The 25,855-nt window shown below is 42.7% G+C and overlaps 1 protein-coding gene and 1 pseudogene across 4 annotated transcripts in view; both read left to right on the top strand.

The window, feature by feature from the left end:
* The window catches only part of LOC101012313 (acyl-coenzyme A oxidase-like protein), a 163,529-nt gene that overhangs the window by 15,270 nt on the left and 122,404 nt on the right, over positions 1–25,855 (top strand). For all 4 annotated transcript variants that reach the window (XR_002516842.2, XR_002516844.2, XM_021925192.2 and 1 more), the window contains exon 4: positions 17,038–17,147. Coding sequence is in view for 2 of the 4 variants with exons in the window: in XM_021925192.2 (XP_021780884.1) it covers positions 17,038–17,147 (110 nt within the window). In the remaining 2 variants the exon portion in view is untranslated. The remainder of the gene's footprint in view (positions 1–17,037; positions 17,148–25,855) is intronic.
* LOC108581732 lies at positions 13,420–15,878 on the top strand (annotated as a pseudogene).

The following is a 25,855-nucleotide window of genomic DNA, read 5'->3' as shown; positions in this document are numbered from 1 at the left end:
AGTTGTGATTTAGTGCTTTTAATTGCAAGCTCTAGCTTGTGAGCATTATGGAAAGGCTGTTTAGTGTGTTATGGGAATTGTCACAATTTCTGACTGTGAACTCAAGTGGAAGCATGGGGAAAAACAGGGACTCCTTGTTGTTTATCACGTAAGTGGGAGCATGGAACATGAAATGAGGAACTCTGAACCGTGAACAGCAGGAACGTGCAGGGATGCTGGGCGCAGGGAGGCTGAGCACCTGGTTGGGAGAATGAACATCATCAGCGTAGAAAGCCAGGCACCCTGTGCACTAAGAACGCACACAAGTGCTCCAAGGCCTAGGCTGGGGAAGGAACCAGGGCATAGTCCAGTTTCACAGTCTGCTAAGAAACAGATCACCAGAGACCTTAAGTCCAGACTGTAAGCCTTGTTTTGACCAATTTGCCAGACAGATATCTTCCAGACACATACTGGAAAAATGCTACCTCAAGCGATGATCCAGCTGGAAACACTTCTTGTATAAGTGGGGTGTGTCAAGGGTCCCCAAGATCACCCCCAATATTGATGATTCACTAGGAGAACTCATAGGACTTGACATATACTTATCCTCATGGCTATGATTTATTACAGCAAAATCATATGTAAAAAATACATATATATGCACACACGCATCTCTGTCTCTCACACACACACAAACACACACTCTCACACACATACAAAATGCAAGGTCAGCAAAGGAAAAAGGCACATGGGCTGAAGTCCAGAGGAAACCAGAAACAAGTTTCCAAGAGTCCTCTCTCAATGGAGTCGTGCAGGACATGCTTAATTCCCCCAGCAACAAATTGTGACAATGCATGTGAAATGTTTACCAGGGAAACTCAGTAGAGACTCAGTGTCCATGGTTTTTATTGGGGGCTGGTCATGTAGACTCCCTCTGCCTAGCACATATCAATGCAGACTTTCAGAAGAAAGCACATGTTCAGCACAAACCACATTGTGTGCTCAAACGGTTTGGCACAGTGAGCCACCCTTATCAGTCAAGGAATGGTGGGAATCTTCCCAAACCCATGTTCCCAGATGCAGTCTCAGGGTAGCAGTCTCAGGCCTTTCATGTTAACTTTATTTTGCACATTGTGCCATAAGATAAAGCATATGCCCTTCCTGACTGGCATTAGTGCCCTTCCCTCTTCAAGGTCAAATAACTAGAATAAATAAAAACCAGGAATAAGTAAATGACAATGTCAATGACCTTGACAGTGGGAGAGAGGCCATCAGATGACCAAGTATTTTTATTACTTTCTGGAGAATGCAAAGCATGGAATGAAATTGGCAGGCCAATCTGCTATAGCTTGAATGTTTTTGTCTCTCCATGATTAATGTGACAAAACCTACCAAGGTGATGGTATTAGGAGGTGGGGTCTTTGAGAGGTGATTAGATCACAATCACTCTGCCCTCATGGGTGGGCTTAGCACCTTGTCAAAGAGAGCTTCCTTGCCTCTTACACCATATGCAGACCCAGCAAGAAAGTGCCATCTGTGAACAAGGAAGTGAGCCCTCAGCAGACACTGAATCTACCACTACCTTGATCTTGGACTTCCCAGACTCTAGAACTGTGAGAAATCAATTTCTGTTGTTTATAAGCCACCCAGTTTATGGTATTTTGTTGTAGCAGCCTGAGCTGACTAAGACACAAGCTGAGTGGACACAACTGGAGGTGGGGGTTGTTTCTTCTGGATGACCCTGGAGAGACGATGGGTCACAAGGATTGAGAGCAGGAGAGGAATTCAGGCGGAGAGTCATGCATTTCCATGAAGGCCTGTTTAATAGCAGGACACCCAGTTCCCCACAGCAGAGCACCTGACTGCAGTAATAGCATCTGCCACAGCTCCAGAAACCTTCTCTGGGAAGAAAACTTAACAGCCTGGCCAGGCAGTGCTTGGTCCCTTGGGGTGAGAGACCGAGACCCCTGAATACATAGCTTAGTGCTGGGGAGGGTCAGCCTGCTTGTTTGCCATCAGTCAGCACCACCTCATAGGAAACCTGCCAGGTGACTGCCCTGCGTTGGACCCAGAGTTTGCTGCTGCTGGGTATCCAGGGGTGATGCCTCCACAGTGATGGGAGGTGGTGCTGGCTGCCTGTACTGGTCCACTCAGCCTTCCACTTGTATGTTGGAATCTCCCCATTTGTGGGAGGCCACCCTTCTCTGGGCTGGATCCTGCTTTGATTCTCCTTATTGAAGTAGAGATGGAAATTTCAGGAGACGTAGGGGAGAAACTGGCCAGTGAGTTTCACAATATTCTGATATTACCTACAGTGCTTTCAGCTCTCTACCGGAGGGTAAAACTTTTGAGATCCTGAAGGTGCTAGTTGCTGTCCCATGATTGAGGGGATGTGCTGTGGCATTTCTGCAGGCTTTCCATGTTTCCCTTTAAGCAAGATGGAAAGTTTTCTGACCCTTTTATTATTTGCCAGGGCAGAGGTTGTAGCCCCTTGGTGAAATTTAATTATACCCTCCACCAAATCCAATTACTACCCACACCCATGAAACCCCATTATAACTTTCTTTTGCTTCATTAGAGATACACCAAGACAGGTCCCTTCCTAACCCATTATGGCAGATTCCCTAAAGAATGTTAGTTAGAGATTTTGCATATATTGTTTATTACTTCACAATGCAAATATGCAAAGATGCAAATGACCTGCCATTAACTTGCTTAAAGACCAGGAAGGGGTGTCCTCTTCCTGACTGGTCTGGGTGGCTTCTGTTGCAGAGACCTCTGTCTTGGAACTGCCCATGGCAAGATGTGTGCCTGCTGATGGGAGGCCTGTCAGTAATACCATCAAGCCTTATGTCCAGAAGAGCACAAAATGTTTCTCCAATCAGAAGGGAGCATTGGGTTGTTTTGGTACCGGGCTATGGCGGGTGGCCAAGAGAACAAAACTCCTTTTGTACTTTTTCCGTGCTTAAAACGCTAGACTCAACTGAGATGTAGTTTAGGGTAGGACAGACCTTTCCTGCAGGGGTTGGGGAACCCAGCTGTTCTTCCCCTGCAGGAATGCCTGAGCCGTGCTGTGGGGCAGGCCGGCTGATGTGTGCCGGGTACTAGCGGTGGGGCGTCAGTCCAGTGTAGTTTCTATCAAATTTGAACTGAGGAAGAAAATAAAAGAGACCAAGCACATATCTGTTTTACTCTAAGAAAGCTGATTCCTTAGGAATTTCAGATCGCCGAGGGTATTTTCCTAAGGATAATCAGAGAATTAACAATCAAGCAGCATCAAATTTTTTTGTTTTGTTTTTATTTTCAACTTTTACAATCAAAAATTTCAAACAAATTTCAAGACAGAAGTTGAAAGACTAGTACAATAAATGTCTGGGCACACCATCCACCTGGTTTCATTACATGTTAACACTTTGCCATATTAAAATTTCTCTTTTTTACCCTCTATGCATATGTTTGTGTGAGTGTGTGTGTGTGCGTGAAATCATTTGAGAGTAAGTTGCAGACATCAAAACACTTCATCCCTAAGAGCTTCAATGTTCATTTTCTAAAAATAAGGATCTTTTCTTATAAAATCATGATAACCATCATCATACCTAAAAAATGAGCAGTGATCTCATAGCATTATATAAAAAAATTTAAAGAAAAACCAACAGCATGAAAAAGAAGGAGCAAGATGAACAAACGTAACAATAGGCACTGGAGGAAGCAAAAACTAATTAGTAACCCTAGGGATGTGTGGCCACATTGCATCCATAGAGCAAGAACAGCCTGCTATGAAATACAAGCATTCAGAGATCCGTAAGTGATTGGAAAATTAAATATATACATTTACAAAAAAAAAAAAAAAATCCAATATAAGGGCTAAAGAACAAATTTGAGAAAACTTCCCAGAATGAAGATCAGAAAGACAAAAAATGGGGAGTAGGATTAAAGGGAAATTTCCATTCCATCCATTTTTGATGGATAATCAGTCTAAAATCTATAACATTTCCAAGAAAGGGATTGGAGAATATAGAAAGGCAGGTAAATCAGAGAAATAGAAGAAAATTCTCGAGATCTGAAGAAAGGCAAAAAAGTCTGGAGATTGGCAGGACCCATTGGAAAAGACTAGAGCCTGAAAACAACCTGGAGAATTTCAGGACATCCAGCAAGGACAAAGAAAGTCCTCAAAACCCTCAAGCTGAAAAAACGTGGGATTATTTGCTAAGGCCTAAGAGTCAGATTGACCACAGACCTCTCAAGCAGCACTGAAGGATGCAACAGCTTCTCAACTGTAATGTACCCGTACATCCTTGGATGTCTTGTTCAACTTCAGATTCTGGGGTGGAGGGATTCTGTACTTCCAGCAATCTCTTAGGTGATATTATGCCTCCTGGCCTATGGATCACACTGAGTGGCAAGGGCCTACAGGTCTAGAATAAAATGGAATAATACCTTTAAAGTTCTGAAGAAGGTTGCTTTGAATGTAAAATTTCACAGCCAAATTATTGATCAAGTATGAGGCAAGATAAAGGCAGATATTCAAATGCACGATAAGTTCACTTGCTGTGCATTTTCTGAAAAATGTTACTTGTGGATGAACTGCAGAAAAGCATTCAAGAAATGAAGAATTTAAAAGACATGGATCCTTTCTGGAGCTAACCCAAGTGGAGTATGTGTGAAGAAATACCTGGCTGGTAGTGACGTGACAAGCCCAGAAAACAATTAGTCCAAATTTGAACAGGAAGTCAGAGGGGTCAAAAGACTGACTTTAAGAAGGAAACAATTTCTGTTCAACAAAAAGAAGCAGGAAGATTCTAGTGGTGTGATCGAAAAGGCATGTTTCTTCTTGAAACAAGAGAAAGAAGAGTCCATTAAGACTTCAGGAAAAACAAAACCACTCAAGAAAAGCATGCTCCAACTACGAGCAAACTAAAGCATGACACGAGAATGTATTTGACCTTCACACGGGGAAGCTTCCTCTTCTAGGAGAACAAAAACTACTTAAAAATGGTTATTTCTGGAGTGAGTTATTAAAGGTAAAAGATTGGGTAGGAGATGTTTGCTTTTTATTTAAGACTATTTAATAGGGCTTTTAATTTTTAGAGATCAAGTATATTTAAAACCATTAAAAAATATTATTTCCCTTTGATACAAAATGTCGGGGAGGGAAGAAAAGGAATGAAGAGTGACAAAGAAAGGAAGGGCTTTTCAAGAGAACAGACCAACTCATGATACACGCAAGCCCACCCCATCCTCCACCTAACAACCCTCTTTACTCCCACGACTGGGAAGTATTCCAGATTATTCCCCCAGACAAGCAGGACATCAAGTGTTAGAATGAGACCCTGAGACCGGCCTGTGTAAGGCGGTGGGTGTGGACTGAACGTTGGGCTGAAGAACTTGGACTCCTTCTGCTCCAGGAAGGAACCACATAGTGGACCTGAAAGAACATTCTCACCGAAGCCCTAGCCCTCTGGCTGTAGGGTGAGCCCCACGGATCAGCAGGTGAAGATGTTGAGATGCCAGTGGAGAAACTGCAGATACCCCTAACGTCAGAGGTGGGGGTTGGGTCCACCCAATTGCGTGACATGAAGCATCAATTTTAAGGCTTGTGACTTGAATGGCAGCAGCAGCAGGGGCTGTAGGAGTGGCTGGTGCAGGAGTGACAGGGCTGTGGGTAACAGCTCTGCTTCCCTGGAAGAGCGCCTGCCTTCCTCGTCTGAGGGCCTCCTGGAGAGAGAGCGAGCAAGCAGAGGGCTGAGGGCCTCACCCAGCAGAACCAGAGCGAACAGTTCAATGGACCTTCCCTGAAACCTGCAGACAGGGACTTACGTCCAGAATTCCCTCTGATGATGGCAGAAGGAAAAACTACAGGGAGGTGTAGAGGTGTGTGAAATGGGGCCAGACAGGCAGGCAGAGGCCTGGCGAGTGAAGGCTGTCAAGGCCATGGGGGATGATGGGGGTGGGCCGGGGCAGCCAAGCGTGGGCCTGGGCCCAAGTTCTCAGCCTGGAGGGGGATGGTGGTGCCCAGGCCAGGGTGGCGGCATTGGAAATGAAGTGTAGAGGAGGGCTGGAAGATCAGTTTGAGGGACAGAATTGATACAATGCATTCCCAAAACGTGAGCATTCTATTTTGGGGATGTGGAAGAACTTTGGAGTGATTTTGGAAAAGAGGACCAAGGTAGTTAGAACAGACAAGGTCTGTTTTTCTCTTTCCAAATCCATTGACCCATACACAAAGCTGGCACTAAGTTTTTCGAAACCAGATGTAGCAGCATCTAAATATTTACATTTTTCCTCATCAGGACTCCATGTGTGAGATTCTGGAGAAAGGGAGCCTTCTGGATCTGGGGCCTTTGTTCGTCTTTTCTTCTCTGCTCCCCAGAATTTGATTTTAATGTAGTTTTTCAAATTGGGGACTATGAGTTCTTGACAGAATGTGTTAATTTTGTGTCTTAATTTTGATGATCATCTAAACAGATACAGTCCAAGCAGTACACACAGATCATCAGGATAACAGCCACATAACCAGAGATTGCCGTGGGGATTCTGGCCTTTGTCTTGCACTGCTAAGCCCGTCAGCACCAGAGAATACCTTCTTGATCACCAGGAACCAATGAGGAAAGAACAGATGTAGGTTTTCTATGATTAAAACATCTGTGTTTAGTGGAGGCCAAAGATTGGTATGATGTGTTTGCTGCTTGAAGAGGTATCATGTCTTCTTCTGTATCAGAATACCACTAAGTAATTGATAAAGAACAGACATTTATTTCTCACAGTTCTGGAGGCTGGGGACTCCAAGATCAAGATGCTGGCCTCTGGTGAGAGCTACTCTCTGCTTCCAATATGGCGCCTTGAATATTGTGTCCTCACATGGCAGAAGGCAGAAGGGGAGAAAGGGGTGAACTCACTCCATCAAGCCCTTTTCTAATGGCACCTAATCCCATCCACAAGGGAGGAGCCCTCATGGCCTAATCACCCCCAAATATCTCCACCTTTTAGTACTATTACATTGGCAATACCTAAATTTTAGAAGAGACACATTCAAACCATAGCAGAGAGTTTTACAGCTCACAGAGAAGTATGGCAGAGGGATCTCTCTGCCCAGTCCTCAGGGGTGTGGGCATAACTCCCCCAAAGGAACTGGCACAGGCTTGAAAAAAACAAGTTCATGCTGCAAAACACTGTCTGTCACATGTGATTAGGGCTGTTGATTTGAATCTTATTGGTTTTGTAGTTTTGCTTGTATTTAATTTCATAGTTTAGAGTTGAACAAGAGTTATAAACATAAGGTGTTTATATCTAGTTTTATGTTTGAACATGTTTGAGTAACGTTATAATTTGAAACAACTTAAATCAACATTGGGGGTTAAGGAGAATTGTTTTTCTTTCAGAAAGGGTTTGCATGGTACTCAAGTTGTAACAAACCAAGTAGGATTTCTTTTTTAACATTCTGCCCATTGCCATTTCATTCTTCATTTTGTCACAGATTTAAGACAAGTTACTTTCTCTTTTCAATTGAAAAAAAATCCACAAGTAACATGTATTCCAACGACACTGGATGGTTTGTTGTTGTCATCAGGGGCTTGGGTTTCGGGAGAGGGCTGACACACGCATGCACTGTGAGGAAGCTTGCTGGAAATGAGGGCGATATGGGGGTGAGTGGGGGTTAGAGAGAGGCCAGGGGAGGTGAGAATGGGATGGGAAAACACTTGGGAACAGCAGCCGGCTCTGCACTAGGGAAGGTGGGCACATCTGCTTCCTGGAGTTCGGGTTAGCAGTCAGGACACGTTTGTCTGCGTGTAATAAATACCCATCTAAAGTGGCTGAAACCATAAGAACACCAACCATGCTTCTTGGTGACCCCACAGCTGGGGCCTGTCTGCCCTTGAGTCCCTTGCTTCTGTCCAGCGTCCAGTTCCACTGACACTGGAGTGATTTCTGGGTCGTCTCATCAGTGTCTTAAAACAGCTGCCACAATTCTAGGGAAGACAGCACGAGGGAAAACCTTCCCCAGAAACCTTCAGCTGAATTCCTCATAGGTCCCATTGGCCAGGGCAGTGCCCGTGGCCCAGCTGTATGGAAAATGGCATTTTCTACCTCTTTAGTGAGAAGTTCAGGCCAGAATGAAGTCTGTATGGGGTGTGAGGGCCGCGGCTGCCTGCAGGAATGGTGTGCTCCTGAGCTGGACTCCACTGGGCCGGCTACAGATGGTGATGGGAAGAGCACAGGGGGTGCGGGGCAGGGGTACACTCCCAGGCTCTTTGTACCATGTGCATGGGACCCTTGGACTAGGCCCACAACAGGGATCAGCAGATCAGTCACCTTCAAGGCCAGGCAGGTACCTTAATAACTGCAGCAGACCCCGAGGGACTCAGAGCACCATGGGGACTGGTGCACACGGAGAGCCTTTGCCCCTTTCCAAAGGGGCTGTAACCTCTCCTCAGCTCCCACTGATCATTGCGTTGGGGGAACATTGATTCAGGCGGTGTAGAAATTCTAAGTTTTCAACAGAAGGTAAGCACATAATTTGTTTTTAATGCGAAATGGCCATGGGGGTTGTGAGGGGTGTGTCTAACAAAACCCGTCTATGGCATGGGGTGAGCAACAGAGCCTTGCACACAATAGGCTGCAAAGGAGGGAGCTCTGGAGGAAGAATGCATGCTTAGGCCAGGGCGGCCTCATGGCCAGATAGCCCAGGCTCTGTTTCACCCACATTGAGGGACTGTGAAATCCTGGGCTTAGCCCCTCTGAGAGTTACAGCCCTCACCTGTAAAACCGGGACCATCACCTGTACCTTGTAGGACTCTTACAGTTACTCCTGTAGAGCACTCGGCACACAGTAGGGGCTCAATTAAGGCTGTGTTGTGGCTATTAGAATAAGCTGTGGGTTCTGCATTTGGTGATGTTTGGTTGTCAGACACCAGGGCTCACGCCCCTACTGTGGCATGAAGTAGCCTGGGCAAGTTCCAAGTAGGAGAGCCAAAATGTGTCCAGGGGACTGAGGTAATGTGGCGCAGATGTGTGGGATGGGAAGCGAAGGGAAGAAGAGACACCAGGCCGGGCGCGGTGGCTCAAGCCTGTAATCCCAGCACTCTGGGAGGCCGAGACGGGCGGATCACAAGGTCAGGAGATCGAGACCATCCTGGCTAACACGGCGAAACCCCGTCTCTACTAAAAACACAAAAAATTAGCCGGGCGAGGTGGCGGCGCCTGTGGTCCCAGCTACTCGGGAGGCTGAGGCAGGAGAATAGCGGGAACCCGGGAGGCAGAGCTTGCAGTGAGCTGAGATCTGGCCACTGCACTCCAGCCTGGGCGACAGAGCGAGACTCCGTCTCAAAAAAAAAAAAAAAAAAAAAGAAGAGACACCAAGAAGGGAGAAAGGGACTGGAAGAGCTCCCGGTTCCTGTCTACTGTGGCACAGCAAACCACCCCAAACTTCCTAACTTAGGGGCACACCACAACCACAACCACCATGTTGGGCCTGTGGACTCTGCTTTGGCTCAGAAATTCTAACAGGAAATCGCAGAGGTGGCTCATCTGGCAGCCTCCTGGGTCTCCACACCGGGCTCCGGATACTGACACTGTCACTCAGTTCCCCAAAGCGCCTGGATAAAGACAGCTCTTCCCACAGCAGCCAAGGCCTGGTGTCTAGCCCTGCCCCGCCCCTTCCTGTCACACACCCTGGCCGTCCAGGATTCTCCATGCTGCTGTGTCTCTAAAGGCGCTCTGCCCGCAGCCCTGAAAGCCTTTGTTGCTGCTACCATTCCTTCTCAGATTCAGAATTTATGTCAAGCGTGAGCGCGCAGTCCCTCTCTGTGCCCACTGAGCTTTGAGTTCACCTGTCATCTCATCACGTGATCCTGACAGTCTGTCTGCTCTTGCCCCTCCCCCAGGGGTTCCTGCATTCTCTTTGAATCCCCAGTGACTAAACAGAGCCTGGCATACAGTAGGTGCTGCTTAGGTGTGGAATTATTGAAAGCATGGACTCTGGGCTGGGTGTAGTGGCTTACGCCTGTAATCCCAGCACTTTGGGAGGCTGGGGCGGGGGGGGTGGATCACTTGAGGTCAGGAGTTCGAGACCAGCCTGGCCAACATGGTGAAACCCCATCTCTACTAAAATACAAAAATTAGATGTGATGGTGGGTGCCTGTAGTCCCAGCTACTCGGGAAGCTGAGGCAGGAGAATCGCCTGAACCCGGGAGGCGGAGGTTGCAGTGAACCGAGATCGCACCACTGCACTCTAGCCTGGACGACAGAGTGAATGAAACTCCATCTGAAAGCATGGACTCTGTGTTGAAGTCCTCAGCCCCACTACTTCCTGGCTATGTGACCCTGGCAACTGGCTGAACCTCTGTAGGCCTCGGTTGTCTTATGTGGACAATGGGGTGAGTGATTCTATGAACTACCCAAAGTTGTCGTGAGGATTAAATTAGGTGTTCCATCTAAAGAGTTTGGAACAGAGCTTAAGTTTGGAGCAGAGCTTAGCCTTAGTAGATAGATGCTCAAAGAAAATGAGTAGTTGCTACTATTAGGTGTTGTATAAATGAATGAACACGTGAATGAAGCTCATTCGTTCTTTAAGGCTCAGGTCAAGAGCTCTCCTGTTCCATAAAGCGTTCCCCAGTCCTCATAGTAAAGGGATGCACTTTGAACTTGCTGTGCTTCTGTACCTGTCGTGTTCTTTACAGATGCCTCTGAGTATAGTCGTGTGTGCATAGGCTGATCTCTCCGTCTGCACTGGAAGACCCCGGGCGACGGCTGTATCTTACTCATCCTTTTAGTGTTCCCTATACTCAATATAAACAGTAGGTGCCTTGTACATAGTAAGTGCTCCATGAATGTGGCTGGAAGGAAGGAGGCAAACCAGAAAGGGGAAACCACTTTATAGCTAACTGGAAGGAGACACTAAGGAGATAATTTAAACTTGGTCCAGATTGAAGTGAAAACAACAACAAAACTAACCACTTTTAAGTTCGATTGAATTGTGCATGTTTTTTTGCTGGGCCTAAATCACTGCTTCAGATCCATCCATCCTTCCTGGTTTGAAGTTCAAATCCATGTTTTTTTTGTTTTGTTTTGTTTTGGTGTTTTAGTTTAGTTTTGTTTTGTTTTCTTGAGATGGAGTCTTGCTCTGCGCCCAGGCTGGAGTACAGTGGCGCAATCTCAGCTCACTGCAACCTCTGCCTCCCAGGTTCAAGTCAAATCCATGTTTAAGGCCCAGTAATTACTCAGAGCTGGTTACATGTTGGTTTCTGTGCTAAAGTAGTCCTTCCCCTTCCCTTTCCCCTTCCCTCTCTTCTCTGCCCGTTCCTTCTCTCGTCTCTCTCTTCTCCCCCTCTACTCTATTTCCCTCCCCTGCTCTTCCCTCCCTTCTTCTTCTGTCATCCCCTCCGTCTCTGCCTCTTATTTCTTCTAGCCAGGAAATTTTTAAAGATTCTCCCCAAAGAAATCTTGCCTTGATGGGATGTCCAGCATGCAAAAGAGGTAAAGAGTTAACATGCATGATGGTGAAAAATCAAGACCATCCACTTGGTCTTTTCTTCATTCTTATACCCCTAGGTCACCCGTGAAATGCCCTTCAGGAACCTAGGCTTGCCAGATGTATGAGAAAGAAATATAGGATGCCTAGCTGCATTTGTATTTGAGGTAAACATGAGTATTATTTCAGTATAAGTATGTCCCATGCAATATTTGGGTGTCCAAATATAAATTGGGTGTCCTCTCTTTTATCTGGCAATCCTATTGGAACCCCTAGGGTCAGGGCCAGCTTCATGGGGTGAGAGGTGAGCAGTGGTACAGGACCCTGCACTCAGAAGGGACCATGCTTGGGTTAATGCTCTGTTCTCATCATCATAAAATTCTTAGTAATATTTGAACAAGGGGGCTGGCATTTTAATTTTGTGTTGGGCCCCAAATTATGTAGCCAGTCTACCTAGGGTTTCTTGGAGCATGATTTGGGGCCCAGTGCCATAAGTACTGCCACGTTGAGTGAATTTACCACTCTATGGTACAAATCCAAGTGCGGCCCCACTGCCTAGATTCATAATGGTTATCTGGTGGGCTCTCCTTAGAAATCACATTTTTCTATTATAATTGGCTCTAAGTCTTTCTGCCTTGGCAGCAAACTCTACTTGTTAGGCTCTTTAATCCAAGTTTCACTGTACCTAGCATAAATCAGTGAAATGCTTAGTGTGTGGAAATGCTGGTTGCTTCATAGATGCCTTGAAAAGTGATTTGACCTTAAAAATAACTTTTATTGGTGTTACATAATCATGTTGCATGATGCATATGATATTTATTGCAAATGTATGTTGATGATGTCATCATTCTGCACAATTGCTAAGACTCATAGTTTCCAAATGTTGGCTGTAGATTTGCTTGATTCCTCCTGCAGATGGGATCTTTTTTAAAAGAAAAGACGTGGATGTTTTGACTGCTCACTCACCCTAGAGTTCTACTAAGAAAGGGGCTCCTGAGCAGGTGTATATGAAAATAAAGAGTGCAGAACCAGAGAACTGTATGAAGAGCCACAAAAACACCACCCACAATCACCTATCACAAGTTGTCTTAGGGAAACCTCGAATAAGTAAAACACCAGACCACCAGACTTAGAGGAGAATGTAATCACTTGTGTTGCCGAAAATGTTTCACTTTATTAAACAATCTACTACTAGGTCCATTCTAAGGAATGAAATATCTAGAACTAAAACATGTAATGAATAAGATTGGTTTTGAATTTCTTAGTTTTGATAGTCACCATTGTTATGGAAGAGATCACTTTTTTATTTTGTTTTTGGAGACAGAGTCTCACTCTGTCGCCCAGGCTGGAGTGCAGAGATGTGATCTCAGCTTACTGCAACCTCCATCTCCTGGGTTCAAGCGATTCTCCTGCTTCCTGAGTAACTGGGACTCTAAGCACGCACCACCATGCCTGGCTAATTTTTTAATGTTTTTAGTGGAGATGGGGTTTCACTATGTTGGCCAGGCTCTTAAACTCAGGTGATCCACCCACCTTGGCCTCCCAAAGTGCTGGGATTACAGGCGTGTGCCACTGCGCCTGGCCAAGAGATCACTTTTTAGGGGAATCTGGGTGATGGCTGGAGAGAATCATTCTGTGCGCTTTTAACTTTGCAACTTGTGTGAGCCTACAATTATTTTTAAATAGAGTTAAAAATTATACACTCACACACACACACATATATACATCCTACATAGTATATTATAATATATTCAGGAACACCTCTATGAGGTGAAACAAGCACATCTTCATTGCATACTCAGTCTAGGTGGTGACTGATCTCTCTTTGCCTCTGCCTGGTAAGTTATAAAATAAAGTACTGGACCGAGAGACTATAACGCCCAAATCCCATGGTAGCTGACAGCTTCAATCACTTAATCTTTCACCAAGGGGGCATCAACAGCAGAAAATAAACTCATTTTAAAAATCATGTTTCCTTATCTCATGACCTAGAAAAGGAGCAGAGATCCAAAGTGAGTAATCTGCTTTTGTGATGTTTGCCAGAACCAAATTTATCTCCCTTGTCTTTCTTAAGTTTAGCACCTGAACTTGATGATTGTATCATTCTAATTTTAATTCTGGTTAGAGTGAGTGAGTTCTACCCAATTTTAGTTGCTTAAATGGAAAAAGTGGAAATCGTGGCAGAAGTTAAAGGAGATTATCAAGGAATTGGACGTATTGGATGAGATAGGGAGAACAGGAAGGGAATGTACTTAGTCATTCACTCTTTCAATGGTGAGTCCTCGCCTCTGGGCTCTGTACAATACATTGTCTGATGACACAAGGATGGACACACTGTGACCCGCTGGCACTAGCTTTCCAGGCTGTAGGAAGACAGCAAGGCAGTAAACACGTTGTGATCTACAGCACCAGGTAGCCATAAATGCTATGGAGAAAAATAGAGCAATAGGGAAAGCTGTGGGGGTGGCAATCAGAGAAAGCAATTTGTTCATACTTGGAATGACGTTGCTTCTGCAGCAAGAGTAAGATAGAGTTACAGCCATCATAAATTTTATAGATTAGCAAAAACAAAGTTAAATCTTAATCCTGGTATTGCGTTAGTGAAATGGAACTGGATTGCTATATCACTTTAATTTTAATTCTAGTTAAAGTCAGTTTATTTTCCCCACTTTTCCAGATCCTGGCAGGGTTTGATTCTCACACTTATTTTATATAGCAGCAGCCATAAAAATGTACATGTTCTTTGACCCGTAATGCAGTGATTCTCGGTCTCACTGGACCTAATGCCCTCTTTTTGACAATAAATATTTTGTAACACTCCCTTTACTATCCTGAATGAAATCATGGATCACATAACCTATCTAGAGACATAATTGCAAGAATTCAAGACACTACTTAAGGAAACCAAAGGAAAGTCATTTATATTATAATAAAGTAAACATGAACACAGCAAGATATACAATGCCTGCATCTATACTCAGAATTACTGTGTCAGCCTCGAATGCAGATGCCCAGACTTATGGACCAGTCATACCTGGGAGCATTGCAGGTTGCCATGGCGATGGGAAAGGAGAGAAGGCTGTGTCACTTGTGCGCTGGCCTAAAGCACCTCTAATTTCAAGGGAACAGGGGAATTTAATTCTTCCATAGGCCTGGGACTTGGAAAACCTGAAAGCTTTGGTGTAACTAAGTTCAGGGCTCTTAACTGCCTGTGTGTATTTGACCACATGGCATTTGACAGGACACGGGGTATGGCACAGTCCTCTGTTGGTTGAGATGATCCCATGCATTTCACACCTGGCTCTGCCCACCAATGCCAGTAAAGCTCCCCCAGGCAAAAATGCTTTGAAAGTTTTCAGCATCCCTCTTGTTGGCAGAGTGGCCCTCTTGAAGAACCTCTGTATCTTTTCCGTGCTACCTACAGAGGGATCCATACGGCATTGTTCTCGATTCCCGTTGTAACTTAAAGGGAAACTTTCAGAATGTCCGGAGCCCTTGATGTCCTGCAAATGAAGGAGGAGGATGTCCTTAAGTTCCTTGCAGCAGGAACCCACTTAAGTGGCACCAATCTTGACTTCCAGATGGAACAATACATCTATAAAAGGAAAAGTGATGGCATCTACATCATAAATCTGAAGAGGACCTGGGAGAAGCTTCTGCTGGTGGTTCGTGCCATTGTTGCCGTTGAAAACCCTGCTGATGTCAGTGTTATATCCTCCAGGAATACTGGCCAGAGGGCCATGCTGAAGTTTGCTGCTGCCACTGGAGCCACTCCAACTGCTGGCCGCTTCACTCTTGGAACCTTCACTAACCAGATCCAGGCAGCCTTCAGGGAGCCACAGCTTCTTGTGGTTACTGACCCCAGGGCTGACCACCAGCCTCTCACGGAGGCATCTTATGTTAACCTACCTACCATTGCTCTGTGTCACACAGATTCTCCTCTGAGCTATGTGGACATTGCCATCCCATGCAACAACAGGGAGCTCACTCAGTGGGTCTGATGTGGTGGATGCTGGCTCGGGAAGTTCTGCGCATGTGTGGCACCAATTCCCGTGAACACCCGTGGGAGGTCATGCCTGATCTCTACTTCTACAGAGATCCTGAAGAGATAGAAAAAGAAGAGCAGGCTGCTGCTGAAAAGGCAGTGACCAAGGAGGAATTTCAGGGTGAATGGACTGCTCCAGCTCCTGAGTTCACTGCTACTCAGCCTGAGGTTGCAGACTGGTGTGAAGATGTGAAAGTGCCCTCTGTGCCTATTCAGAAGTTCCCTACTGAAGACTGGAGTGCTCAGCCTGCCACGGACGACTGGTCTGCAGCTCCCACTGCTCAGGCCACTGAATGGGTACGAGCAACCACTGAATGGTCTTAAGCAGTTCTTGCACGGGCTCTTAAGCAACATGGAAAAATGGTTGATGGAAAATAAACAACAGTTTCTTAAAAAAAAAAAAAAAAGAGAACCTCTGTATCAATCAAGTTCATGGGGAATTATTCACAGGTAATAATACAAAATATGACTATGCTATTTGTCCGCTTATATTGCTATCAAGGTTATTATGACAATGTAAAACTGGAAACAACCTAAGTATCCAACCAAATGGAAATGTTTAGTTAGCTATGATTTATCAAAACAAAATGATATGGTCAGTAAATATATAGAATTCTACACAACAGTGCAAACCAAAAATGTCATTTGTGATATACTGTTGATTGAAAGCATGCATAACATTTTATATAATCTATATAAAAACATGCATGCATATAAAGAAAAGAAGAAATATTGTGAAATTGATAATTGAAAGAGAATGAATCAGCTATGTATTGATTTGTAACAAACCACCCCAAAATGTAGTGCTTTGAGACAACAATGTGTTAGCTCATGATTCTGTAGGTCAACAGTTTGGGCTAAGCTCACACGATGTGGTTTTTCTGCTGTCCTGCTGGTCTTCCCTGGGCTCACTCATGCTGTGGCAGCAGCATGTCGGGGCTGAGTGGGAGCATGCTGGTCCAAGGTGGCCTCACTCACATGTCTAGTGGTTGTTGCTGACCATCAGCTGAGTTTCTGCAGCGGGCTAGCCATGGACATCTTCTTTGAACCACCACAGAAGAGCATGCAGTATTTTAGGCCCCAATTATAACTTTAAAGCTGCTGCAGTAGAAGATTGATAGAGGGTAGACATTGTTTTATTTGTGCATTTCAATACTATTCCCCAAAGGTCTAACTGACCAGAGAATGTCAGGGGTGAAAAAGAGAATGGACCAGCCATCTGGTCCACCGAAGACAAGTGGGTTTTACCAAAGTGTCAGCTAAAACAGTTGGTCCCAGGACCAGTGTTAGAGACTGATACAGGCAAGAAGAGAGAGCAAGCAGTAAGCAGTTAGTGAAGTCGGCCACAGGGGAGGATGGGGGATGGTGTGATAAATGCCCCACATTTGCCTCGGGAAAGTAGAGGCCATTTTAAGAATCAGGTCTTGTATTTGATTCCTTCCAAGGAGTTTGCTAAGTGACAAATAGATCTTATTGGGTTGCAGTATTAAAGATACTGTCGTTTTTTACACTGCTGAGACTGATGAGTGATAAACTCTCTGCGCAGGTTGTGGGGCAGGAACTGCTGGCCCAATACACCAAACAGTATGAAGAAAAACCACTCTTTGGTCTGCTCCAAAACTGGGCTGAATCTGTGGGGGACAAGCTGAGAACAAGGTACGTATTACTGAGACCATCGTCGTCATCTGTCTTCAGTGGCTTATCATGAAGCCTGCGTTAATAGAGCCTTGGCATAACTGACTCTCACTTGAGATTTTTAGTGTTTGCTATACGCAAGAAATCTGTGAATATGTGAAATTAATGCTTATACACTCACTACCAACTTAAAAATGAAAACATTGCTCATTCTGTTCTTTCTCCTTGAGTTCCTTTTTTACTTCATGTTCACTGTTCCAAGCAGTTTACAGGATTTAATCCTAAAAACCCTATGAGTTTTTATTTCCATTTGGCAAGTTTCCAAATGGTAAGTTCTTATTTCCATTTCACAGATGAAGAAACGGAAACACAGAGGTTAAGTCCCTTGCTTACCATTTCCAAATGGTAAGTTCTTATTTCCATTTCACAGATGAGGAAACTGAGGCACAGAGGTTAAGTACCTTGCTCAAGGTTACATGGCTAGTGAGTGGCAGAGATGAGATTTGAACCCAGACACTCTGGCTTCAACATCCGTGCTTCTGGTTGTTTGTATTGATCTTTCAGTATTGTCCGTTAGCTTTATAAATAAAACAATATATATAGTATTTTGTAACTTTGTTTTCACTCAGTATTTTGTTTCTCTGAATCATTCACATTGTTATGTATAGCTGCAGAACTCCTCTTCACAATATTCTGTAATTTTCCATCCTGTGTGTATGCCACACTGTACTTATCCATTCTAATCTCTGGTATCTTGGACATTTGGGTCATGTATGGTTTTTTGGTATTTTGCATGATGCTGTTATGAAAAACCCTGTACATGTTTTCTGGGGGATGTGCACAAGAGTTTTTATAGGGCTTTCAAACTTAGTTAACATTACTTAGAGTAAGAAATACACTTTAAATCACCATGGACACCCATATATCCATAGGACCTCCATTTCAGAAGCAACTGAAGCAAACAGTTCATGGAGCAGTGGCTACCTCCCTGTTTATTACTAATGATGCTCTCTGATATTTTTACATTTTATTTTTAAAGAAAACTGATCTTAGCAGAATATTGATTTCAGCCAGACATGGTGACTCATGCCTGTGATCCTAGCACTTTGGGAGGCCAGGACAGAAGGACTGCTCAAGCCCAGGAGTTCGAGACCAGCCTGGGCAATATAGTGAGACCCCCTGTCTCTACAAAATTAATACAAAAATTAGCAAGGCATGGTGGCACATGACTGTGGTCCCAGCTGCTCAGGAGGCTGAGGCAGGAGGATCACTTGAGCCTGGGAGGCAGAGGTTGAAGTGAGCTGAGATCATGCCACTGTACTCCAGCCTGGGCAACAGAGTGAGACCTTGCCTAAAAAAAAAAAAATAAAATAAAATAAAAATAAAAATAAAAAAGGCCGGGTGCAGTGGCTCATGCCTGTGAGGCACTTTGGGAGGCTGAGGCGGGTGGATCACAAGGTCAGGAGATGGAGACCATCCTGGCTAACACAGTGAAACCCCGTCTCTACAAAAAAATTAGCCGGGCGTGGTGGTGGGCGCCTGTAGTTCCAGCTACTCGGGAGACTGAGGCAGGAGGATGGCATGAACCCAGGAGGCAGAGCTTGCAGTGAGCTGAGATGCGCCAGTGCACTCCAGCCTGGATGACAGGGCGAGACTCTGTCTCAAAAAGAAAAAAAAAAATACCATCCCTTAAACAGATTTTATGACCTATTAGTTATATGCAATCTGCTGTTTGAAAAACACTCCCTTATGATATGTATTACCTAGGAATGGAATTGCTGTGTTATGGAGTAATGTTCAACTTTACTAGATAGTGACAAATTATTTTTCAAGGTGGTTGTTTAAATTTACATCCCCATTAGCAGCATGTATCTTGTGGGGCCTTATTGTGTTCTCACCAACACTTGGTACTATCAGACTTCTTAATTTTTGTCAATACAATATAAGAAATGATCTCTCACCCTGACTTTAAACTGAATTTTTACGATTACTGTTAAGGATGAGCATGATTTCACATGTCTGTTTGCCATTTGTATTTGTTCCTATGTGAAATGCCTGTTCATGTTTTTTGCCTATTTTTAGTGTGTGTGTGTATGTGTGTGTGTGTCTTGTTCTTACTGATTTTTAAGGGCTCTTTATCCTTTGTTGTTATAAATGCTATAATTATCTTTTCTATGTTTGTGGCTTGTCTTATGTTTTCTTTATGGTATCTTTTGATTGAGATAAATTCATTAATTACAGTTGAACTTACCAGTCTTTTCTTTTTATCCAACACTTTCTGCATCATCTATTCTGAAGTCATGAAATCTATATCTTTAAAAGTTTGAAAGTCTCACCTTTTACATTTAATTATTGAATCCATACACATTCTTGTGTATGGTTTGAGGAAGGGATCTAATTTTACTTTTCTCCTTCAGGGACAGTCAGTTGTTCCAGCAACATTTACTGAATTGGACATTCTTTCTTAGTAACCTGCAAGGTCTCTTCGGCATTTATTAAATCTCCGTCTATTTGGGAGTTTGTTTTTGGGCTATTTTGTTCCTAGTCTCTTTGTATATTTTTGATCCAACAATACACTGTTGTAATTACTCTGGCGTTATAATAAAATATTACTATAGTATTATATTATTATATCAGAAATGTAATTCAGAATTGTGTTGGCTGTTCAGGATCTTTGGCTATTTCATGTAAGTTTTGTAATCAGTTTGTCAAGTTTCTTAGAAATAAAACACAGGATGAATATTGTAGGATTGTACTTACATGACATACCTAGAGTAGTCAAATTTGTGGAGATAGAAAGTAGAATATTGGTTCCCAGGGGCTAAGAACAGGAGAGAATGGGCAGTTATTGTTTCATAGGTACAGAGTTTCAGTTTGGGAAGATGAAAACGTTGTGGAGATGAATAGTGGTAATGGTTGTACAACAGTGTGAATGTACTTAATACCACTGAGCTGTACACTTTAAAGCAGATAAAATGGGCCAGGTGCAGTGGCTCATGCATGTAATCTCAGCACTTTGGGAGGCTGAGACAGGTGGATCACCTGAGGTCAGGAGTTTGAGACCAGCCTGGGCAACATGCTGAAACCCCGTCTCTACTAAAAACATAAAATTAGCCAGGCGTGGTGGTGCATGCCTGTACTCCCAGCTACTTGGGAGATTAAGGCAGGAGAATTGCTTGAACCCAGAAGGTGGAGGTCACAGTCAGCTGAGATCGCACCATTGCACTCCAGGCTGGGCAACAAGAGCAAAACTTCATCTCAAAAAAAAAAAGTAAATAAAGTTAAAATGGTAAATGTTTTGTTATTTGTATTTTACCACAGGCCTGAAAACCTGCTGAAAGTTGCTTTGAAAGTATATTAAATCTATAGATTTGCAGAAAATTTGACATATTTATAAAGCAGGTCTTCCTCTCAAAGATTTTCATCTTCAAAGTGTCCTCCAGGGTTGTATAATTTTTTCCATACATAGTATATCCTTTCATAGATTTATTACTAGTTACTCCATAATTTTGTTGCTAAAAGAATGTTTTTAAATTATGATTTTTATAGTTAATGGTTTATTATACATGCAGTTGGGTTTTGTGTATAAATTTGACTGTAAAGAAATTTCTTTTTTTTTTAAATTTATTTATTTATTATTATTATTATACTTTAAGTTCTAGGGTACATGTGCATAACGTGCAGGTTTGTTACATATGTATACTTGTGCCATGTTGGTGTGCTGCACCCATCAACTTGTCAGCACCCCTCAACTCGTCATTTACATCAGGTATAACTCCCAATGCAATCCCTCCCCCCTCCCCCCTCCCCATGATAGGCCCCGGTGTGTGATGTTCTTTTAAATATGTGTGTAGATTCTTTGGAGGTTTTTTCCATAGACAATCATTTGCAAATTATAAATTTTTATTTCTTCCTTTCCAATTATTATTTCTTTTGTTCTTTTCATGTCTCACAGCAAGAGCTAGGACCGCCAACACAATTTGAATAGAAGCCATCTTACAGGGTGTTCTTTTGCATTATTGCTGATTTTATTTATTATGTTAGAGACAGGGTCTTATTCTGTCTTCGAGGCTGGAGTGCTGAAGTTTCTGATAGACACACTTTACTTCCTAAAGAAGCTTATACATTTTAAATGTATTTTTGTCATTACCAGATTAATTTTATCAAATGATATTTTTCTGCATCTGTTGAAATGATCATATATTTCTTCTTTATTTTGTTAGTTTGATGAACAACTTTTGCGTTAAACTACCTTGCATGCTGAAGAAATGCTCAATTTTGTTATGCTGTATTATCATATTTATATTTTCCTGGAATTGGCTTGTTAGTATTTTTTAGGAGCAGGAGATTGTATATTTATAGTTTTCCATTCTTGTACATTCCTGATTTAGATTTATGTCAAAGTTTTACAGCTCTCATAGAGTTATTTTGGGGGGAGTGATTTCTTATTCTGTGAAAGAATTTGATAATTCATCAAATTTGAAAATAATCTGGGCTTAGCGAGTACTTTAAACTATTTAATTAGCTTAATTGTTTAAAGACTAGGCTTTTCTTTTCATGTCAGTTTGAGTAAATTATATTTTTCTAGGAATTTATTCATTTGGTTTTGATTTTATTGGTGTAAGTTTTTTTGCGTACTATTCTATCATTATCTTTTTAACTTCTGCTGGATCTGTAGTTGTGTCTCATTTGTCATTCCTAAAATGATTTCTTGTGCCTTCTCCTTTCTTTGTTGTTGTTGCTCAGTCTCATCAGCAACTGGTTTATTGTTATTTTGCAAACAACTAACTTTTCCCTTTGATCTTTTCTGTGGTACCTTTGTTTTCTATTTCATTGATTTATGGTCATGAATGTATTGTCTCCTATATTATACTTTTAGAGAGCTTCTTATGCTTTTTTGTTTTGTGTATTTTTTAATTTATTTTTTTTTTGGAATGAAATTATTGGTCCCTGAAACCTGAAAGTAGTGAACTAATTTCTAAGGAAACTATTCATTAAAGAATATAATCTCACAATCCTGATTAAACACATGGAAAACACAGTAAATGATGGTCTGGGATTTTTTATACCATTGGGATGAAGTGCAATTGAGAAATCTGTAATCTGTCTTTTTTTTTTCTTTTTTTATTGCTGCTCAGGACCCTGTTTATTCAAACTGTGGTCCATCTTAAAGCTTGAAAACACGAGCTCCTACACGTTAGGAGTGTTTCACTGGAGTCTCTCTTAGTTTTAATGTCTCCGTTTGTCTTCATATTCTAGAGTTAGTGGGTCTTCCTAATATTTCTAGCTCTTGAGTAGGAAGTTTATAGTATGGATAGCTTTTTCCTCCAATGTATTAGTTTGAAAATTGTCCAGCATGTTAAGGGGTTGAAAGAAAAGTACAACTCCCCACCAGAATCAGTTCCATCCTTGCAGGAAACTTGTTCCCCAACTGGCCACAAATCATCTGCCCTTTCATTTCTTTTTCAGATAGTAGAGCAGGACTTGTTTCCATCATTTTAGAAGTATGACATGCTGTCACCCATATGCAAATCTATATCCCTAGCACATTTTCCAGGACAGAGTTGAGATGTGCCAAAGGCAGTATTCCAATTGTAAATATTTGGAAAGTTCCAGTCCATTTATTTTTGTCTCAGTTATTAACCTCCAAAACAGTATACATCTCTCTCCCACACATCTAGGTTTTACTGATTCAGTCTCTGTGTTTATCCACTTAAATCCCAAAACTTTACTTACTCCAACTTTTATATGAAGGAAAGCCTTTGTCATCAACATGTTTTCAGCACTCACTGTGTACTCGGCACTTCTCTATGCATTGGTGATCAGCAGTTACTAGGGGCTCTGCCTTCATGGAGTCTGCACTCCGAGAGCAGTAGGATGGAGGCATAGTGACAGCCCTGAGAAAAGCACTCTTGAGAAGGTGGGGACCTGAGGAAAGATGGGCTGAGAACTTCCTGGCACCCTCAAATCCCTCCAGTGTGCACCCATTTGTCTGCACAGTGACTACCCCTCATTTCGGCCTGGGAGGAGTCAGTCATGGTACTGCAAAGCCTCCATGGGACCAGGTAAAGCAGATGGAGCATGGCAGGGAGAGGAGCCCCGGAAGGAAGTGACTCTGAGAGGGGATTGTACCTGGCTCTACAGACAGCCCCATTCAGCCCTAGCTTGTCCCTGCAAGGGCTGCCTCTCTCCCTCCTGCATGGAAGCCTGCCACTGGGGCCCTTCCCGCTCTCATCAGCCTGTGGACCTTTAGGAGATAGTAGCAGGTGTCCAGGAAAGTCAAGCTTTTGCCTTGCACCCAACATGTTTTTCTACATTGTGCTGTAAAATTTACAAATATTCACCAAAGTTGAAATAATTACAGGAAGCACTTATGTACACACCATGGAGATTCTATTAACCTATTACTGTACCTGCCATATCACTATCATATCTGTGGATCTATGTATGGAACTCACCCATCCATTCACCTTCTCTTTTTGATCCATTTCAAAGTAAACTGTAGACATCAGCATATTTCTAAATAATTTAGCATGAGCCTTATTAACTAGAGTTACATATTCAGTTATAGTTCTTATGTAGAGTTTACATACAATAAAATGCACAAATCTTAAGTGTACATTCACTGAGTTTTGACAAACACATAAACCTATGTAACCAAACTCTTATTAAGATATAGATCATCACTCCAGAAAGTTCTTTCATGCTCCTTCTTGGTTAATCTTACTACCCGGATACAGCCACTCTTCTGATATTTTCCCACCACAGATTAATCTTTCTGTGCTAAAACTTCACGTAAATGGAACCAGGCAGTATGTACTCTTTTGTAGCTGCCTCGTGAACTTGACATAATGCTTTTTGACATTCACCCATGTTGTTGTGTGTATTAGTTTGTTTCTTTTCATTATTGTAGTATTTTACTTTATGGATATAGTAGAATCATTCTCTTATGGATGAATAGACACTTGGGATGTTTGCAGTTTTTTACTGCTGTGAGTAGAACTGCTATGAGCATTCTTATATAAACTTTTTTGTGAACGTATGTTTTTATTTCTTAGGCAAATAGTAGGAGTGAAACTGCTAGAACATAGGGTATGTGTTCATTTAGTTTTATTAGGAACTGTGACAACATTTTGCAAAGAGATTTTACCATTTGACACTCAGCAAGCACGAGAGCTCTGGTTTCTCCAGATCCTCGGCAACACTCGATGTCAGTGTACTTAATTGTAGTCATTCTGGTGGATGTATAATGCTACCTCACCATGGTTTCTGTTTGCGTTTCCCTGATGTCTAATGATACATATTTTAATTTAATTTAAACTTTATTTAACGATAGAGTCATTTGGATCTTGTAAAATACGCAGTTACAAGGAGGTTGCCTTTAGCAATGTTCCTGTTTTTTAAAGAGAGTCTGCACACTCTTTTGCACTGGGCAGGCTCCTAGACCTACATGATATGTGACTCACATGACTCAGCGAGTGGGTGAGATCCGCCTCCTGCAGCACATGCAGTTCACAACCTCAGGTGGACAAACATGTTCTACAGTCCGCATTCCAGGAAGGCCAGTTTCCAACAACAGCCCCTGGAATGACTAAAACATACTTTTCAATAATACATGAAAGCCCTTCACATCTTTTATTAAGTAGACTGAGGCAGAAACCCAACCTTCTTAAAGCCCAGATTCAGAATAAACATTGACATCATTTAAATGTCCTGGTAATTGGCATGTAAATACCTCCCTCTTCCCTGTCTAAATGGAGGGCGATTATTAATTCAGCACTTGGCATCTCAAAAGCACTGCATCAATTGCTTCTTAACGTTCCTCTCGTGCCTTCTGATTAAGCAACAACAGCCACTTGGGTTTTTTATTTTTAGTTAATATCAATTTAAGTTATTTGGGTCTTATAATAACTTACTTCCTCAGGAAGTGGGGAAAGGGGAGGGCAAGAGGTGGCTGCGCTATGGGAAACTCTAAGTGTGAATTAACCCTTCCCCTGTTTGTCTAGGTTATCTATAGGTTCATGGTGGGGCCATAAAATTGGCATGAAATACAGAGTTTCATGATGAAAAGCTCACAGGCTTTTAATTGGGAACTTGGTTGTTTTGAGTCTGTGCTTAACGTCTCTTAACTCCTGTGTGCCTCAGTTTCCTTATTTGCCAAGTGGGAAAGATGGGAATTGCTGCCTCCTGAGGAATGCCACTATCTCTGTAGCACACCCTCCCCTGTGCTTGCACACAGCCCTCTCACTTCCCTCCGGGGTGCCTCTTGCTTTAAACACTGATGTTCCCCAACAAAACCTGAGCTCGACTGCCTGTGTGACCTCGAGCAAGTTACCAAATCTTGCTGAGCCTCAGTTTCCTGAACTTTTCACTGGATAATTATCATATTCTAGAATTATTGAGAAAATTGAATAATTCACAGCAAATAATGAGCACAATTCCTGATATATATTTAATAAATATTATTAATTGATAAATATTTTGTAACAGATATATTTGATTATTAATATCCAATTATAATAATTATAGTAAATGCCCAGCAGCGGTTATTATTATAAACTCACTTCACAGAGCTGTATAGTGGTTATTATTATAAACTCACTTGACAGAATTGTATAATGGGAGCCAGGCACGGTGGCTCGTGCCTGTAATTCCAGCACTTTGGGAGGCTGAGGTGGGCAGATCACTTGAGGTCAGCAGTTCAAGACCAGCCTGGCCAACATGGTGAA

Source organism: Papio anubis, chromosome 14, assembly GCF_008728515.1.
Source record: "Papio anubis isolate 15944 chromosome 14, Panubis1.0, whole genome shotgun sequence".
NCBI lineage: Eukaryota > Metazoa > Chordata > Mammalia > Primates > Cercopithecidae > Papio > Papio anubis.
Note: the sequence above shows the minus strand (reverse complement) of the source record. Positions and strands in the feature narration are given on the sequence as shown.